The sequence below is a fragment of the Acytostelium subglobosum genome (assembly GCF_000787575.1).
Source record: "Acytostelium subglobosum LB1 DNA, scaffold: scaffold19, whole genome shotgun sequence".
Classification (NCBI taxonomy): Eukaryota; Evosea; class Eumycetozoa; order Acytosteliales; family Acytosteliaceae; genus Acytostelium; species Acytostelium subglobosum.
The window spans coordinates 543583-561822 of NW_012236514.1; the positions used below are offsets into that span (position 1 = coordinate 543583).

At 41.5% G+C, this 18240-nt stretch overlaps 11 protein-coding genes across 11 annotated transcripts; 8 read left to right on the forward strand and 3 right to left on the reverse strand.

The window, feature by feature from the left end:
- Positions 1 to 110: 110 nt before the first annotated feature.
- SAMD00019534_087900 (hypothetical protein) lies at positions 111 to 693 on the reverse strand (the record flags this gene model as incomplete). The annotated part of the gene is made up of 2 exons (XM_012896147.1): positions 111 to 385; positions 501 to 693. The coding sequence occupies 2 exons, from the start codon at positions 691 to 693 to the stop codon at positions 111 to 113; spliced, it is 468 nt and encodes a 155-aa protein (XP_012751601.1).
- Positions 694 to 853: 160 nt separating this feature from the next.
- Positions 854 to 3699, reverse strand: SAMD00019534_087910 (hypothetical protein; the record flags this gene model as incomplete). The annotated part of the gene is made up of 6 exons (XM_012896148.1): positions 854 to 1117; positions 1177 to 1959; positions 2024 to 2311; positions 2375 to 3274; positions 3350 to 3456; positions 3588 to 3699. The coding sequence occupies 6 exons, from the start codon at positions 3697 to 3699 to the stop codon at positions 854 to 856; spliced, it is 2454 nt and encodes an 817-aa protein (XP_012751602.1).
- Positions 3700 to 4579: 880 nt separating this feature from the next.
- On the forward strand, positions 4580 to 5176 carry SAMD00019534_087920 (hypothetical protein; the record flags this gene model as incomplete). Its single annotated transcript, XM_012896149.1, has 2 exons — positions 4580 to 4663; positions 4778 to 5176. The coding sequence occupies 2 exons, from the start codon at positions 4580 to 4582 to the stop codon at positions 5174 to 5176; spliced, it is 483 nt and encodes a 160-aa protein (XP_012751603.1).
- A 499-nt stretch (positions 5177 to 5675) lies between these two features.
- SAMD00019534_087930 (hypothetical protein) lies at positions 5676 to 7066 on the forward strand (the record flags this gene model as incomplete). Its single annotated transcript, XM_012896150.1, has 2 exons — positions 5676 to 5887; positions 6082 to 7066. Coding segments are annotated over 2 exons (1197 nt in total), but the record flags the coding sequence as incomplete, so codon positions are not given.
- Positions 7067 to 8100: 1034 nt separating this feature from the next.
- Positions 8101 to 8268, forward strand: SAMD00019534_087940 (hypothetical protein; the record flags this gene model as incomplete). The annotated part of the gene is made up of 1 exon (XM_012896151.1): positions 8101 to 8268. The coding sequence occupies one exon, from the start codon at positions 8101 to 8103 to the stop codon at positions 8266 to 8268; it is 168 nt and encodes a 55-aa protein (XP_012751605.1).
- A 68-nt stretch (positions 8269 to 8336) lies between these two features.
- SAMD00019534_087950 (hypothetical protein) lies at positions 8337 to 8795 on the forward strand (the record flags this gene model as incomplete). The annotated part of the gene is made up of 1 exon (XM_012896152.1): positions 8337 to 8795. One exon carries the CDS (start codon positions 8337 to 8339, stop codon positions 8793 to 8795), a length of 459 nt encoding a protein of 152 aa, XP_012751606.1.
- Positions 8796 to 9130: 335 nt separating this feature from the next.
- On the reverse strand, positions 9131 to 9793 carry SAMD00019534_087960 (hypothetical protein; the record flags this gene model as incomplete). Its single annotated transcript, XM_012896153.1, has 1 exon — positions 9131 to 9793. One exon carries the CDS (start codon positions 9791 to 9793, stop codon positions 9131 to 9133), a length of 663 nt encoding a protein of 220 aa, XP_012751607.1.
- Positions 9794 to 10511: 718 nt separating this feature from the next.
- On the forward strand, positions 10512 to 11966 carry SAMD00019534_087970 (hypothetical protein; the record flags this gene model as incomplete). The annotated part of the gene is made up of 1 exon (XM_012896154.1): positions 10512 to 11966. One exon carries the CDS (start codon positions 10512 to 10514, stop codon positions 11964 to 11966), a length of 1455 nt encoding a protein of 484 aa, XP_012751608.1.
- Positions 11967 to 12140: 174 nt separating this feature from the next.
- Positions 12141 to 13784, forward strand: SAMD00019534_087980 (hypothetical protein; the record flags this gene model as incomplete). The annotated part of the gene is made up of 1 exon (XM_012896155.1): positions 12141 to 13784. A coding segment is annotated over one exon (1644 nt), but the record flags the coding sequence as incomplete, so codon positions are not given.
- A 491-nt stretch (positions 13785 to 14275) lies between these two features.
- Positions 14276 to 15565, forward strand: SAMD00019534_087990 (hypothetical protein; the record flags this gene model as incomplete). The annotated part of the gene is made up of 1 exon (XM_012896156.1): positions 14276 to 15565. The coding sequence occupies one exon, from the start codon at positions 14276 to 14278 to the stop codon at positions 15563 to 15565; it is 1290 nt and encodes a 429-aa protein (XP_012751610.1).
- Positions 15566 to 16708: 1143 nt separating this feature from the next.
- Positions 16709 to 17320, forward strand: SAMD00019534_088000 (hypothetical protein; the record flags this gene model as incomplete). Its single annotated transcript, XM_012896157.1, has 1 exon — positions 16709 to 17320. The coding sequence occupies one exon, from the start codon at positions 16709 to 16711 to the stop codon at positions 17318 to 17320; it is 612 nt and encodes a 203-aa protein (XP_012751611.1).
- Positions 17321 to 18240: the final 920 nt, after the last annotated feature.

Below are 18240 nucleotides of genomic sequence, written 5' to 3' on the forward strand. Positions count from 1 at the left end.
ATTCATCATCAATTGAACTTGGCTTGAGAGAAGTCCATGTTAGGGTTCTAAACATCATAAACAAAGAATAAGAATAAAGAATGATTAGTTAAACGTATACTACTACAACTCTACTTGATGAGACATGTACTTACCTGCTCTTTGAACTGCTCAAAGATAGCTTGTCTTTGTTGCTCCTCAGATGTTGGCAGACCAGCGGCCTTCTGTCGTTGATCATACATCATCTTCTCTACCATGCCCCTTGTCTCTCCATCAAGATCGGAGATGCTAGAGTTCTCAGGTACAATCTTTGTAACGTCAATAGTTGGATGTCCCTTTATGACTGAGTCCCACCATTCCTGTCCTTTCAGCTTGAACAACTCTAATATGATTGACTTGCCATCCTCTGTAGGTTGTTGTTGACAAAGAATGTCAGTGTTGTGTTGTACTCTCTCGCTAGAACTTGCTCTCTGATACGTTACCAATCTGCCATAGACAATCAGACTTCTTTACTGATTTACTAAAGTCACCATCTATATATACAACGTTCAGTGTCTTGTTCTTGACGAATAGGTGATCCTTCTCTATACGTATCTCCAAGTCTTTACCCTTGACAGGTGATGTACAATTGATAGTGACTGTCACATCAGCCAATGTCTGTGTCCAAGTATATGGTAACGAAGGATCTGAATTGATTGTTGTGCTGCTTGTCATTGTTCCTGTATATCTATATCTGTATCTGTATCGGTTGAGATTTCAACAAGTAAGTTCAAAGTGGCGAAGCGAAAGAATCAAAGACGAGGAAGAAGATTGGCTACACACACATGGAACTACCATGAGAGAGGGTTGTTATTATGAACAATATATATATATCTCAATAGTTGTGAGAGAAGATCACTCTGGCATGGATGATCGATGCCAACTCCTTGCTGAACTCTTGTAAGATAATGGTTGAATGTAAGAAGTCCAATTGTTGTTTGGATAATCCCTCCATCGTCGATGGTAAGGCAGGCGGCTCCTTAACTTGATTATCATCTTGTTCATGTGTATACAAGTTGGCCAAGTGTGATCTATATGTCTCAATGGACTGATCGAATAATTGAATATCCTTTGATCTCTCATTTATCTGATTGGATAACTATGTTTGATGGGATGGTTGGTAAGTTGTGACGGATGGACAACAGTAGTAGTACTTACATCTTGAAGAACAGAGTGTAGTGATGGTATTGGAGAGTTACTTGAATGATTGGAAGTTGGTGTTGTAGAGAGCATTTGTTGTTGGCCGGATGTGGACACATGTACCAGGTGTGGATAGAGTTGTGGACATGGATAGTAGCATAGTTTGGATATTATACCAGTGAGGACAGAGGTGATCTCAACTGGTAGGCTCAGAACATTGCGTAGCAACTTGAATATCTCTTCGAGGAATGGTCCCATGTTGTAATTGCTTAGTCCTTGTCTGTTATGACTTATGTGTAGACTCTCGAATGAAGAGGTTGGGGGTATGCCACGACCACTACTACGTTTGCCGCTGCTGTTTAGCCTTCCACTGCCACCATTGTTGTGAAGTAGCTGGTAGGCTTCCTTTGTGATGAACAGGTAGTTGTCTGGCCATGGAGCACATGCTGTACTGTAGAATGATACTTGATAACGTGCGTCCACCAAGTATGATGCATATCCTTGTGATTGATTCATCTGATCGTTCTCACCTGGTGATGACGTTGATGTTGATGCTGTTGATGCAGTCTGCGATGATGATTGAGTGTCTGCCAATGTAGAGCTGCTGCTGTTGTTGCCAAATCCAACAAACAATGATAGATAATGTTTGATTGATTGATGTGCAGCTTGTAGTGTGGCCAGGTTATGGTAGGAGAATGGTGTAGGGTCGATAGGTAGGTTTACAATGATCATATTATACAACACAACAAAGTTGTTCAATGACAAAAGTGTCGAGAATAGTCGGAGACAGGACAGAGAGACCTAGAGTTTTGATGGCTGTGAGTGAGTGCTTGACCAAGACATGGACAAGGACAGGGATACGTACTATTGGGTTTGGATGTGATATTCGATTGATTAGAGCTGTCCTGATTTGTAACTCATCGGTATCGTCATCTTTCTTGACTTGATGATGTTGTGCCTCTGGACGAATTGAGCTGCCAACTATGAATGATATTGTCCTGTGATAGACTGGACCATGTAGAAGTGGCAATATCTCTCTAAGATACAACATTGCCGTGGCAGCATGTAATTCATCATTGTCCAACAATGCTTGTTTGAGTGTAATGGCAATGAATTGCTCATCCCATAACCTTGATATATTCTCTCCAATGTCCTGTTGTGTTGGAATGATTCCATGTTAATTGTTTGAGTGATTAAGCTGAATGAATGAACATACATGATGTTTGATCGATGACAGTGAGCAACAGAATGATACACGAGCCTTGTAACACTCGAGGATACAGAGGGTGTCTTGGTCGATTGGTGGAAGGTCTGCGCCACATTGATCAGCTGATGACACTAGTTTGGATGGAAGGTAGCTGTATACCTTGGCCAGCTGTTTGATCTGTGTCACAACGAATTGAACACGATTTAGCAGTGCATTTGGATCAAACTCGACGATCTCTGGCTGGTCCTCCATCGATAGTTCAAGTGCCGATCGCTTCAGAGGTGATTGTGGCGGCGACCTGCTCGCTGAGCTGTCTCGACGTGATCGTTGCTCGCCTGCCTGTGATAGTGAGTTGTTGGTCGATGGCAACAGCTCCAAACATTGTAGTAGGGCCTTTCGTGCTCGCTCGCCGACCGAGCCCACAGTCCACAGATGTCTGGAGAGGCCGCGGTAGACGATGAACCTCTCGCCATGCATTCCACGCTCATCCTGGAAGAATCCCACCAGGCTTGGATTGAGCTTCAACTTCTTTGTGAGTGTCTCCAGCAAGTTGACAAACTCACTCTCATCATTGGCTTGATCGCACACATGTGGATTGAGACTAGGTACCAGATGTTGAATCTCATGTGCCGAGCTATGTAGACTATGTTGTTGTTGCTGTTGTTGTTCATCATCATACTCGCATTGCTCGTGATCGTGATCGTGATCGTGACTATGATCATCATGATGAGTATCTTTGTCATCATCTTCGTCGTCACTGAGGTCTTGATCCTGTGCTTGATTAACAATCGAACTAATCAATCTACATATAGGTCTGTGAATGCTCATATGAGGTAACAATGGCATAGATACATCACTTAACAGTATTGTAGTTGTTTGTAATACAAGTTTGCGTACTCCTGATGGTGTCTATGTTTGATTGATTGAATGAGTGAGCCGTGTGATTGATCGTGTGATTGATTGATTGATTGATGTCGACCTTACATCACGTTCACCAAGTAGACATAGTGTCTCGAGTATTCTATTCTTTAGGAAGAAGTCAAAGCATGGACCAGGTCGTCCAGTTGTTGGTGGCTGTGCCTTGCTCTCCTCTACAATCAATGAAACCATCGATATAATATGACCTGGTAATTGAAATTCATGAAAGCTCTCAAGGTCATCTTGATTGAGTATAAGTATTCATTCAATCATTTCATTCAATCAATCATGTATGTTAACATACCATTATTGTCATTGTAGAATGTCTTTATAGCACGCCAATGATTCTTTAGTTCATCTAGTTGAGTATTTGATGGTGCCAATGCCTCACCAATTGTAGAGAGTAGTCTCTGCATTGTCTACCTCTCTATCTATGTTATATATTATTACAAGCTGTAGTTATCAAGTCATATATGAGAACGATCCAATGAGTCCGATATTAGGATCTGAACCCAGCCTGGGAAATGAGACCTTGCTGAAAAAATCTAGCTTCTTCTCAAGCTTTGAGATGGAAGCAAATTTCTCCAAGACAATGAATGACGAGTCGAGACGAGTGAACATAGATAGAAGTAATAGATGGATATCAACAACAACAATAATACTACTGATGATGATGGATTGAATGATGAGGTTGTTTCAACAAAGTGCCAAACTCATAACAGGAGGTCAGAGATGATTTGCTTCGATTGTAGACTGTTGTTTGGTGGCCAAAGGTCATAAAGGTCATAACATCGATCAGATTGATAATATCAAACAGAGAATGATAGAGAAGGATATGGAGGGATTATGGTGTATGCCTAGGTTGGAGCATCTGTGGAAGACACTTCAACTGTGTGCTCAATCATATCAATCATTGCAACAGACACATTCAGAAGTCACTTCAACCTTTGAACAACTGATCAAGTTGATCATCGCTCAAGAGCACAAGACCAAGACACCGATCAATGCTCAAATGTCACATATACAATCGTTATTGAAAAAGGCGGATCTGGCTTCTCGCTCAATCTCAAGACATTGGACACCGACGTGCTCCTCGATGCCGACTTAAAGTATAATTATAATTATACCAGTTGCTTCGATGGCCATGACAACCTCTATTTGCTCGGCTATGATCGTAAGGGAAGTGAAGTCTCATTCTTTCGATACACACTGTCCACTAAAGAGAAAACCAAGCTCCAGGGTCATCCAAAAGATCTTTGTAACCAATATCGATTGGTGTATCATCCACTTGGCATCATGTCTGTTGGTGGCAACAAAAGGAATTATTCATACTCGACCGATGATGACAAATGGACCTTGATCACAGATGACAATGACCAGGTAACAGACCGCTCATTTTATGATGCATGCTTGATTCTTGATTGATTGTCACATCACTACATAAGTCAGTACAAGTGGTGTCAATAAACAACTTCCATTTACGATGGTGATAAGTACATCTACATCGTTGGTGGATTTGATCGGCAAGCATCACCACCAACCTCGACTGATCAAGTTGTCCGCTTCGACATCAGCACGGAACAGTTTGAACAAATTGGATTCCTACCATACTCGTTGGACACGGTCTGCATCTGTGTCCACGACAACTCAATCATTATTGCCGGTCACAAGAAAGGTGTGCTCTCATTCAATCTCAAGACACTGACTACTGATCTTCTCTTTGATCAATCATCAATCAACAAGGGATGTGGAAGAAGTACGGAGTATGCCAGTTGCTTCGTTGGTCAAGACAACCTTTACTTGATGTTCTTTGAAGATATGTTAGATGATGATGATACATTCGTTCGATTCACACTGTCCACCAACAAAGAAGTTGACTCCATGTCCCAATAGATATGGAGAGTACTACCGCATCATATTTGATCAATCATTTGGCATCATGTTACTTGGTGGCAAAGATAATAACTATCGATACTCCATACAACTTGATCAATGGACACTTATCACTGATGAAAATGACCCTGTCAAAGACCGTATATTGTATGGTGCATGTCTAATTCGTGATTAATAAATTTGGCAATAAGAAGACTGAAGTGATCACCATTTCTCGCGCCAAAATTGAGAAGTGACTTCAAATAACACTTTGAATTCAAACAACATTACAAAGTAGTTTCTTAACAGATAGATAGGTAGAAGTAATAGATGGATACAGAGACTAATCTTGTTGAGTCTTCTTTGTCGACTAGGTGCCAAACGCACAATAGGAGGTCAGAGATTATATGCTTCGATTGCAGAGTGATGTTGTGTCCTGTTTGTTCGGCAAAAGATCATAAAGGACATAACACCGATCAGATCGATAATATTAGAGAGAGAATCAACGAGAAGGATATGGATGGATTATGGTGCACTCCGAGGTTGGATCATCTGTGGAAGACACTTCAACTGTGCACCACATCATTTCAATCATTGCAACAGACACATTCAGAGGTCACTTCAACCTTTGAACAACTCTTCAAGATGCTCATCGCTCAGGAGCACAAGATCAAGACACCAATCAACGTTCAAATGTCACACGTTCAATCAACAATCAACAACATCATCAATGAGATCAAAGACATCAATCATATCATCAACAACAAACAACCAACAGACAACAACAATAATGAGGTTGATGATTCAACACAATTGATTGAATCGATCACACAATGCACAACGATCGATGAGTTCATCAACAAGATCAACAACAACAACACTCAATCAGAAGATGTCAATATCAATGATGGTGAACTGATGTCAATGATCGTTCGTCATGTCCTACATGTTGAACAGGTGCCCTATGATGGTGTGGCTTCACTTCGATTACAAGCATGTCGGTTAAAGATTGATCTTGATCTGAAGGATGTCAAGGAGAAGCTCAATGATTGGTTCACAATCCTCGAACCTGGACGAGCAGGATCTTGGGCGGGAAACATCCTGTCACTTGGTTTCGGATCAAACGCATTGTTCTCACTAGAGACATCGGTGTGGAGAACCATCGACTTCTCCGCTAGATCTTACAGTTGTGTGACAAACTCTGTAGTATATGCCCATGGAAATATTTACGTGTTTGGAGGCTATGAAGAGCCACAGTACTCTCGATACTCAATATTTGAGGAACAAGAACACACTGCCCCAATGACTGGCCTGCAGGCCAGTATAAATTTGTCAGCATGCTACAATGGAGACAAGTACATCTACCTGTTCGGTGGAGATGATGAAACGGGCTACAAAGGAAATCAAGTGGATCGATTCAACATCTTCACTCATCAGTTTGAGAGTGTTGGAACTCTTCCTTTCCAGCTGTCCAATGCCTGCACACACTTCCACAAACAATCCAACTCGATCATTGTTGTTTGTAAAGATGGAACTGTCCACTCATTCAATCTCAACACATTGGCCACCGCATTGCTCATGGACCCCCCAGATGAAGAGGAGTATAATATTACCAGTTGCTTCGATGGCCATGACAACCTCTACATGCTAGCCTATGACTGTGACGGTAATGGTGATTTCTATCGATACAAACTCTCCACCAAAGAGATAACCATTCTCAGCAGCTATGATAGAAGGCGTCTTCATCAAGAATTCCGAATCATATATCATCAACCGTTTGGCATCATGCTTGTTGGTGGCTACGGCTACACCCTTATATACTCTGTTGATGATGATGAATGGTCTTTGCTCGATACTGACAACGACGAGGCAGGAAGCCGTGGAAGCCAAGGAGCATGCTTGGTCCTTGAATGATATGATAGTCAGTTATTCGCATGCATCAATAAACCTCGAGATGCCAAAGTTCAAGATAAATCTTCGCTTCGCTTTTTGATCATTATTTAGTTAACTTACTCGTCATAATAATGGAGATAGATAATATTAATAATACTACAACAACGATAACAACAAGATGTCAAGAACACAACAGGAGATCAGAGTTCATATGCTTCGATTGCAACACGCTGGTATGCCCTTTGTGTTTGGGAAGAGGACAGGCTCATTATGATCACACGATAGATCATATCGATAACATCAAGAAGCGAATCGTCGAGAAGCATCATAGTGATATGTGGTGTAAACCAAGGTTGAGTCATCTCTGGAAGATACTTCAGCAGTGTGCAGCTTCATACAAATCATTGCAACAGACACATTCAGAGATAACGGGTCACTTTGAACAACTGATCAAAGTGATCATGGCTCTAGAGCACAAGATCAAGACACCAATCAATGTCCAAATCTTACACATTCAATCAACAATCAACAACATCATCAATGAGATCAAGGATATCCTTGCAGCAACCAACAGACAACCACGACAGTAGTGAGGTTGATGATGTAACACAAGTTGTTGAATCGATCACACAATGCAAATCAATGGTTGAATTCTTCAACGCCATCATCCAATCTGATATTGTACAACAACAACACAAGGTCGATGATGATGAACTGATGTCAATGATCATTCGTCACAGCCAACACATTAATCAAGTGCCTTATAAGAGGTCTGATGAGACGATGTTTGAACCAAGTAGCATCGAGACTGATGTCAACAAGTTAAACGGTGTCAGGAAGCAGATCGAGTCTTGTTTCAAACTCATTCAACCGGGACGCGCTGGAATATATGACGGCCAAATCATGTCTCTGACTGCCGATCGATGTTCACTGTTCTCACTTGAGACGTCCAGGTGGACACATCTCGAAAAGGCATTCAAGCGATCATTTAAAAACATAAACACATCGATGGCTTACGCCCGAGGCCATGTCTATGTGTTTGGCGGACCGGAATGGACGAATATGGCACAACGTCATACTCTCGATACTCGCTGGAGGATGGTCAATGCCACAGTGCACCAATGCCAGATGTGGATGAGCCAGTGACCGGCATAGCTGCATGCTACGATGGTCGCAAGTACATCTACCTCATTGGCGGATATTGCAAAGATAACAAGTGACCGATGGTCTGTACCGATGCAATGTCCTCACCCAAGAGTGTGTCGAATTTGGAGCACTTCCATACCGTATGGCCTTTATCAGAGCCAACTTCATGGCCGACTCCAACTCACTGCTTATCGTTTGTGAAGAGAAAATCACCACATTCAATGTCGAGACCATGGACTCTGATTATAACTACATACCATCAGAGACTGATCCGGATGCGATCCATTACATTCACTCGAGTTGCTTCGATGGCCAAGATAGCATATACCTGATGACATCTATTGGCGATATCGATGACGATGAAGATATATTCATGCGATACTCATTGTCCACCAGGAAAATAACCAAGCTGGCCAAGAGTCCAATCAGCAGTGATTACTCTCGCCTGATCCATGATCAATCGTTTGGAATCATCTATGTTGGTGGCAAAGGCAGGAACTATCGATACTCAATTCCAGATGATAAATGGACTCTGATCACTGATGATAACGACTCCATCACAAACCGTGCACAGTATGGAGCATGCTTGATTCGTGATTGATTGTATTGAGTCAACAGACCCATAAATAAACAATCATACCAAACGATTCTTCATTCATTCATCAATATATTGAAGCTGATGTCATATGTCCTCCACCATGATGGCGTCAGAGTTGGTCCTCATGGTGTGATGCTTATGTTGGCATTGCCAGTGTTATTGACTGAGTTGCCAGCTGTTCGGGTTGTTGGTTGTTGTTGAGTATGGGGATGGTTGGGAGGTCCATCATGTCTCTCCGTTCCGTTTGTGGCCATCAAGTCTGTTCTTCTTGTGAACGGGAGAGGATGTTGGTGATTTAGCATTGTCTATTGCTGTTGTTGTTGTTGTTGTGGTTGTTGTTATGTTGTTCTGGTTGTTGTTATGTTGTTCTTGCTCTTTGGGGTGTTTGTGTTGGATGGCGCTCTGGCTTGAGTGTCTAGGCCTGGTGGCGCTATGGGGAGCTCATTCATGGCTGCTATGGCATTCGGCTTGGCCCTCCATGCTGGCTCGAGTGGTGCTGACAGTTGTTGTTGCTGTCGTTCCTTGTGTAGTACATTCGCGAACTGAAGAAGATCTGACGTGGGCACTTTAGTCCAGTCGGCCGCACTAATGATGTCGAGGGCCCAGGAGCGTTCCTCAAGTTCCCGTTTGGCTGCCGTGATGGACGTGTCGTTTGAGTTCTTTTGTTGTGTTACACCAATTACTGTTTCTTTTTGTTGAGACCTGTTGTTGGGATGAGTGTCCTCTTGAGTTGTGTCACCCTTCGATGGCGCATCTAACTTGGACCAACTCCACGGCACTCGATCAACGTCAACAATCCCGTCTGGTCCGGTGGTGGTAGTGGTGGTGGCTGTGCGGTCATCGTCCTCGTCCTCTTCCTCATCCTCTGCATCTTTGGTTGTCTTTCGCTTGTTCTTCTTTCCCAGATCAAAGTCGGGGTGTGGCCACAACACGTTGTCGTCCCTGGCAGCCTTGGTACTATTCGACACACCACCTTTCTTCGTATAAGTCAATAAGCACATTCCTGTCTTCGACACTGGTTGGACATCTGAGTTCTACATCAGTGTGGGTGTTTATCTTGGGTACCAATCTCTTGATTGGGCCAACGAGCATCTTCATCGGACGTTGGAGCCCGGTGACTGTAACCTCTTCCACTCGGAACTCTTTATAGTTGTTGTCAATGTAAGATCCCAACTTATCGCTCATCACTGGCTTCTCCAGATTGCCATCATTGGAATGATCGAGTTTATCTACAATGTATTTGATGATATTGAACCTGGCGAAAGTCATATAAGAAATTGATTCTAGAAATTGACAACATTGCGATAACCCACGTCTTCTGTGATGACATGTTAATGGTAAGGTTGTATAACAAGATAGCGTCGATGATGTTGTTATCATGGTTAGTATTTTGTTGGAGAACAAAAACAGTCCCATAAATACACAATCAAACCTAATCTAAAGTTGTGTTGAGGGTGATCTAATTCGTTCATCCATTCTACCAATTGAATCGCTCTGATGGAGACAGATAATAACAATAATAACAACAACAATAGTGTAGTTGCTGCTGCATCGATGACAACGACAATAACAATGACAACAATAACATGTCAAGAACACAACAGGAGATCAGAGTTTATATGTTTCTATTGCAACGAGTTGGTGTGTCCATTATGTTTGGGTAGAGGATATGCTCATTATGAACATGATGTAGATCATATTGATAACATCAAGAAGAGAATGATCGAGAAGGATATGGAGGAGTTATGGTGTACTCCGAGGTTGGACCATCTGTGGAAGACTCTTCAAAAGTGTGCAGGTTCATATCAATCATTGCAACAGACACATTCAGAGATAACGGGTCACTTTGAACAACTGATCAAGGTGATCATCGCTGAGGAGCACAAGATCAAAACACCAATCAATGCTCAAATGTCACACATTCAATCAACAATCAACAACATCATCAATGAGATCAAAGACATCAATCATATCATCAATATCCAATATCCGACGACAACAGATAACAACAACAGTGATAATGATATAACACCATTAATTGAATCGATCACACAGTGCAAGACTATTGATGAGTTCACCAACATCATCACTCAATCTGATATTGATACACAACAACAACAACAACAAAACAAGGTCGATGATGATGATGAACTGTTGTCAATGATCATTCGTCACCGTCAACACATTGATCAGGTGCCCTATAAAGGGACGGATGAGATGATGTTGCAACCCAGCCGTATAGAGACTAATGTCATCGTGTTGAACGGTGTCAGGAAGCAGATCGAGTCTTGTTTCAAACTCATTCAACATGGAAGCGCTGGCATATATGATGGCCACATCATGTCTCTGACTGGCGATCAATGCTCAGTATTCTCGCTTGATACGTTCAAATGGACATCATTAGACAGGGCATTCAAACGATCATTCATGATCTCAGCTTTATCAATTGCCTATGCCCGTGGACATATCTATGTGTTTGGCGGACCGGACAAAAAGTCATACTCTCGATACTCTCTGTTCGATGGTCAATGCCACACTGCACCATTGCCAAGTGAGGATGAGCCATTTAACATCACAACTGCATGCTACGATGGTCAAAAGTACATCTACGTCACCGGTGATTATGTAACAAGAGAGAACGATGGGGTATACCGTCTCAACGTCTTGACTCAAGAGTGTGACATCTATGGAACACTTCCATGCCATTTGGGGTTTGGCAGAGCCAACTTCAAGGCCGACTCCAACTCACTGGTTATCGTTGGTGAAGAGAAAATCATTATGTTCAATGTCGAGACAAAGGAGTCTAATTATTTCTACGTACCATCAGAGACTGATCCAACTGATGCCCATTACATCTACGAGAGTTGCTTCGATGGTCAAGACGACCTATACCTTTTGGCTGCTGATGGCGAAATCGAAGACGATGATGCTGATCGATTCATTCGATTCACATTGTCCACCAAGAAAATAACCAAGTTGGCCATGTGGCCAAAGCACAAAAAATTCCATCGCTTGATCTATGATCAATCGTTTGGAATCATCTATATGGGCGGAAGACAAAGCAAGAACTTTCAATACTCTATACCAGATGATCACTGGTCTCTGATCACTGATGGAAATCTCCCTTTAAAGGGTATTATACAGAATGGAGCATGCTTGATTCGAGATCACTGATAGTAGTAGGCAATCAAACAAAACCATAAATAAACAACCAAACCTAACCTCTTGTGTGTGTGTGTTGGGATGAATTCTCTGATTCATTCATTCTTTCAATTAATGACCTGGACAGAGATAGATAATAATACTAGTTATATTGACAGTGCCAACAACAGTGTAGTTTCTGATTCGATGGCAACAACAACAACAACATTAACAACAACATGTCAAGAGCACAACAGGAGGTCAGAGTTCATATGTTTCGATTGCAACATGTTGGTGTGTCCAGTGTGTTTGGGAAGAGGATATGCTCATAATGGACATGAAGTCGATCATATTGATAACATCAAGAAGAGAATGATCGAGAAGGACAAGAAGGATATGTGGTGTAAACCGAGGTTGGATCATCTGTGGAAGACACTTCAACTGTGTGCCGGATCATATCAATCATTGCAACAGACTCATGCATCAATCAGCAGTCACTTTGAACAACTGATCAAAGTGATCATCGCTGAGGAGCACAAGATCAAGACACCAATCAATGTTCAAATGTCACACATTCAATCAACAATCAACAACATCATCAATGAGATCAAAGACATCAATCATATCATCAACATACGACTACCAACAAATAACAACGACAACGACAACAGTACTAGTGAAGTTGATGATACAACACAATTGATTGAATCGATCACATCATGCAAATCAATCGATGAGTTCACAGACAAGATCACTCAATCTGATATGGACACACAGCAACAACAACACAATGTCAATGATGATGAACTGATGTCAATTATCATTCGTCACAACCAACACACTCATCAAGTGCCTTATGATGAGAAGATGTTGCACCCAAGTCGTATAGAGATTGATGTCAACTTGTTGACCGGTGTCAGGAAGCAGATCGAGTCGTGTTTCAAACTCATTCAACCTGGACGTGCCGGCAAATATGATGGCCATATCATGTCTCTGGCTGGCGATCGATGCTCAATGTTCTCTCTTGATACGTTCAAGTGGACATCATTAGACAGGGCGTTCAAACGATCATTCGTGAGCTCACATATATCAATGGTATACGCCCGAGGCCATGTCTATGTGTTTGGCGGATCGGACGAATATGACATAACATCATACTCTCGATACTCTCTGTTCGATGGTCAATGCCACACTGCACCATTGCCAAGAGAGGATGAGCCATTTTCCGCCACAACTGCATGCTACGATGGTCAAAAGTACATCTACATCATCTGTGAATATCGAACAAAAGATAACGATGGGGTATACCGACTTAACGTCTTGACTCTGGAATGTGACATCTATGGAAAACTTCCATACTCTATGATGATGGCCAGAGCCAACTTCAAGGCCGACTCCAACTCACTGGTTATCGTTGGTGAAGAGAAGATCCTCTTGTTCAATATCGAGACAAAGGAGTCCAATTATTTCTACATACCATCAGAGACTGAACCGGGTGTAGTCCTTTATATCTACGAGAGTTGCTTCGATGGCCACGATAACTTATACATGAAGGCTGCTCTTGGCGAAATCGAAGACGATGATGCCGATCGATTCGTTCGAATCACATTGTCCACCAAGAAAATAACCAAGTTGGCCATGTGGCCAGAGCACAAAGAATACCATCGCTTGATCTATGATCAATGGTTTGGAATCATCTTTATTGGTGGAAGAGGCAAGAACTTTCGATACTCAATACCAGATGATCAATGGACTCTGATCACCTATGACAATGTCCCTTTTAAAGGTATTGCACAGAAAGGAGCATGCTTGATTCGTGATCGAATCGATGAAGTCAATTTAACAGAACCATAAATAAACTACCAAACCCAACCTTGGTGTGTGTGTTTGGGATGTCCATCAGAGTCATTCTTTGAGTGACCTTGGCCGATCGAGATAAGATAAATAATAATACTAGCTCCAGTGTCAACAATAACAGTGTAGTTGCTGCTTCGATGGCAACAACAACAACAACAACGACAACAACATGTCAGGAGCACAACAGGAGGTCAGAGTTGATATGTTTCGATTGCAGCATGTTGTTGTGTCCTTCTTGTTTGGGTAGAGATCATAAAGGACATAACATTGAACAAATAGATCGTATTAAACAGAGTATTAAAGAGAGGAATAAGGGATTATGGTGTACTCCGAGGTTGGACCATCTGTGGAAGACACTTCGTCAATGCACTACTTCGTATCAATCATTGCAACAGACACAATCAGAGATAACAGCACACTTTGAACAACTGATCAAGGTGCTCATCGCTCAGGAGTACAAGATCAAGACACCAATCAATGTTCAGATGTCACACGTTCAATCAACAATCAACAACATCATCAATGAGATCAAAGATATCAATCTTATCATCAAACGCCAACAACCAACAGATAACAACAACGAAAACAATAGTGATGGCGGTGTCAAAGATGATACAACACAACTAATTGAATCGATCACACAATGTACAACAATCGATGAGTTCATCAACAAGATCAACATCAACAACATTCAATCAGATGATGTTAACATCAATGATGATGAACTGATGTCAATGATCGTTCGCCACAGCCAACACATTCATCAAGTACCATATGATGAGAGTGATGCTACTACATTACAGCTTAGAGCATGTGAGTATAATATCAATGCTGACAAGTTGAAAGACATCAAGAAACAGATTGAATCATGCTTCAAACTCATTAAGCCTGGTCACTATACTCCTGGAGAGTACGAAGGACACATCATTTCTTTTGATAACAATCCATTATCATTGTTCTCACTGGAGACTCAGAAGTGGACAACAATCAAACTCGATGGTGAATTCAATACTCAACTCAGTACGGCGCTCGGTTCGGTAGTCTATGCCCGTGGCAATGTCTATGTGTTTGGCGGTGCCTACGAAGAGGACGATGAAGGAGTTGAAACATGGACAAAGACATACTGTCGATTCTCCCTGGCCGAGAAACGAATCCACCATAATCCAATGACTGCGATGGAGGGTGCGTTTTTGTTTGCAACCTGCTACGACGGCGGAAAGTACATCTACATCGTTGGTGGATGTGATGTGAAAGAAAAGAATCTGGACACCGTATACCGCTTCGACATTGACACAGGACAGTTTGAGGCGTTTGGAAAGATTCCTTTTGCGACATCTAATGCCTCCGCTCACTTCCACAAGGACAGCAACTCAATCATCATCGTTAGTGAGGACAAACAGGTCTCATCGTTCAGTGTGATCACACAGGCCACCAATGTTCTCTTTGAATATAGTAACTTTGCGGGCAACTGCAACTGTCAAATTAAAAGCAGTTGCTTCGATGGCCAAGACAACCTCTACCTTCTGTTCATTTATGACTGCACATTCATTCGATACACAATGTCCACCAAAGAGATCGTCAGTCTCAAAAAATGTCCATATACAATAGGTGTCCTGTTTTCCCTAATCTATGATGATTCATTTGGCATCATGCTCATTGCTGGACGAGCCCAGAACTATCAATACTCCACACAACATGATCGATGGACATTGCTTAACGATGATGATCCTAATGATTATCGTTCAGAACTGGGGGCGTGCTTGATACGTGATTGATTGATTGGTCAAATAGTGTGGTGATAATAAACCTTTCCAGCATTGTGTTTCAATCATAATCATAAGGGAGAGTTATAATACATACATATATTTATAGACTTACTAATGGATAATAACAATAATGTAGTTGATTCAATGGAAACATCAACAATATCGACTACATGTCAAGATCACAACAGGAGGTCAGAGTTCATATGTTTCGATTGCAGCATGTTGGTGTGTCCTGTCTGCATTGGTCGACATCATAAAGGGCATAGTGTGGACCAAATAGATAGTATTAAACTGAGTATTGAAGAGAGGAATAAGGATAGGCAAGCGTTATGGTGTACTCCAAGGCTGGATCATCTGTGGAAGACACTTCAACTGTGTACCAAATCATATCAGTCATTGCAACAGACACATTCAGAGATAACATCACACTTTGAACAACTGATCAAGTTGATCATCGCTCAAGAGCACAGAGTCAAGACACCAATCAATGTTCAAATGTCACACATTCAATCAACAATCAACAACATCATCAATGAGATCAATCAAATCAACCATATCATCGACCTCCAACATCCAACAGACAACAATAATATTAGTGAGGCTGATAATATCAATCAAGATGATTCAACACAATTGATTGAATCGATCACACAATGCACAACAATCGATGAGTTCATCAACAAGATCAACAACAACAACAACAATCAATCAGATGATGTCAATATCAATGATGATGAACTGATGTCAATGATCGTTCGTCACAATCAACATACTCATCAAGTACCCTTTGATGAGAATGATGCTATTACATTGCGACTCAAAGCATGTGATTACAAGATCAATGACAAAAAGTTGAAAGACATCAAGAGACAGATTGAATCATGCTTCAAACTCATTAGACCTGTTCAACAACATCCTGCAGGCGAGTATGATCGACATATCTTGTCAGTAGATTATGATGGATTCTCAATGCTCTCACTGGAGACGTCCAAGTGGAAATCAATCAGACTCGATAGTAGTCCATTCATTTCATCGTACCGATATCTAACATACTCAGTTGTCTATTACAGTGGCAACGTCTATGTGTTTGGAAGTGGACCCAATATATACACTCGATACTCGCTTTCTGAGAGACGGATGTTCACCTAGCCAATGACAGAGGTCAAAGCTGTTTCAGAGATGTCAGCCTGCTTCGATGGTAACATTTACATCTACATCATCGGTGGACTAGATGAGAATAGAGATGAACTGAACACTGTGTACCGATTCGACACTTACTCGGAACATTTTGAGGAACTTGCAGCGATTCAACTGGGATACGTGTCCAATGTCTCAACATTCTTCCACAATGGCAGCAACTCAATCATCATTATTAATGATATGGGCGATGCCCTATCATACGATGTGGTCACACAGGACACTTGTAGTCTCTTTTCTTTTAATGAGTACATTGGAGAGGTCAACACCTCTCATATCAGTTGCTACGATGGCCACGATAACATCTACATTATGGCCAATGAAGACGGCAGATTTGTTAAATTCTCAATGATACTCAAGCAGTTCACCAAACTCACTGGCAGTCCCTTTGAAGCAAAAGAAGATATATATCGTCTGATCTATGACCAATCATTTGGCATCACGCTCATCGCTGGAAAGGGACAAAACTATAGATACTCCACTCAACGCAATGATTGGACTTTGCTCAATGACAATGATCCTGTCGGTCTCCGTAAACTTTTGGGAGCATGTTTAATACGTGATTGATTGATTGATTTATTAATAAAGGGCAGTGTCAATGACCACTATGAACAGTCCACCAAAGAGATCACCCAACTCGATTATTTATACAACAAGGAATTAAGCTTCCAAGGATCTATGATCAATCATTTGGTATCATGATCATTGCTGGACTAGAATATAGCTGCCAATATTCCATACAACTTGGTCAATGGGAAGAGCTCCCTGATGATCTCGTCGACCTACTGATCTGGGCGCATGATTAATTCGTGATTGATCGATCGATAAAGACAGTGAACTACATCCTCTTTCAAATAAGTATAATATAGATAGCTGTCGAATTCTACAATTAGGTTGTGTAATGTCTTTAGCATTCATGTTGGAATAGTCAAAGGGCAATGGCCTTAAGTTGTTGGGGCTGAGGTTGGAGGCCCATGTGAAGTGTCTGATCATTTTTCTCGTGAACAGTGATCAAATCATTCGTCAAAAAATGCTTAGGCCAGGGTCCGAATTTTGCAGGTGTCAAATAAAAAAATAGACACTCTGTACAGATAATCAATATTTTAATTATCTATTATTTGAATCAATCAAATATGAATATAAGAATAATATTTTTATTTTTATCATTATACTATTATGTTTCCATTGTCAACTCAGAGACTGTTTACTTCAATGTCACCAAGGATTGTTCAATTTATCATCAATGTGACTTCTCGGATGCAGCCAACTGGGTTGGCGGTGTTGCCCCGACAAGGGATTTTGATGTAGTGATCGATTACTCTACCTCCGGCCAACTGACCAAGCAATACTTATTTATTAATGTCAGTATCAATGTTGGCAACTTCCTCCTCAAAGGTCCCAATGTACAATTGTCCATTATCAACAACAAGGTATGGTTCAACACCAACAACATGACAGTACACGATGGTGAGATAGATGGCAGGAAC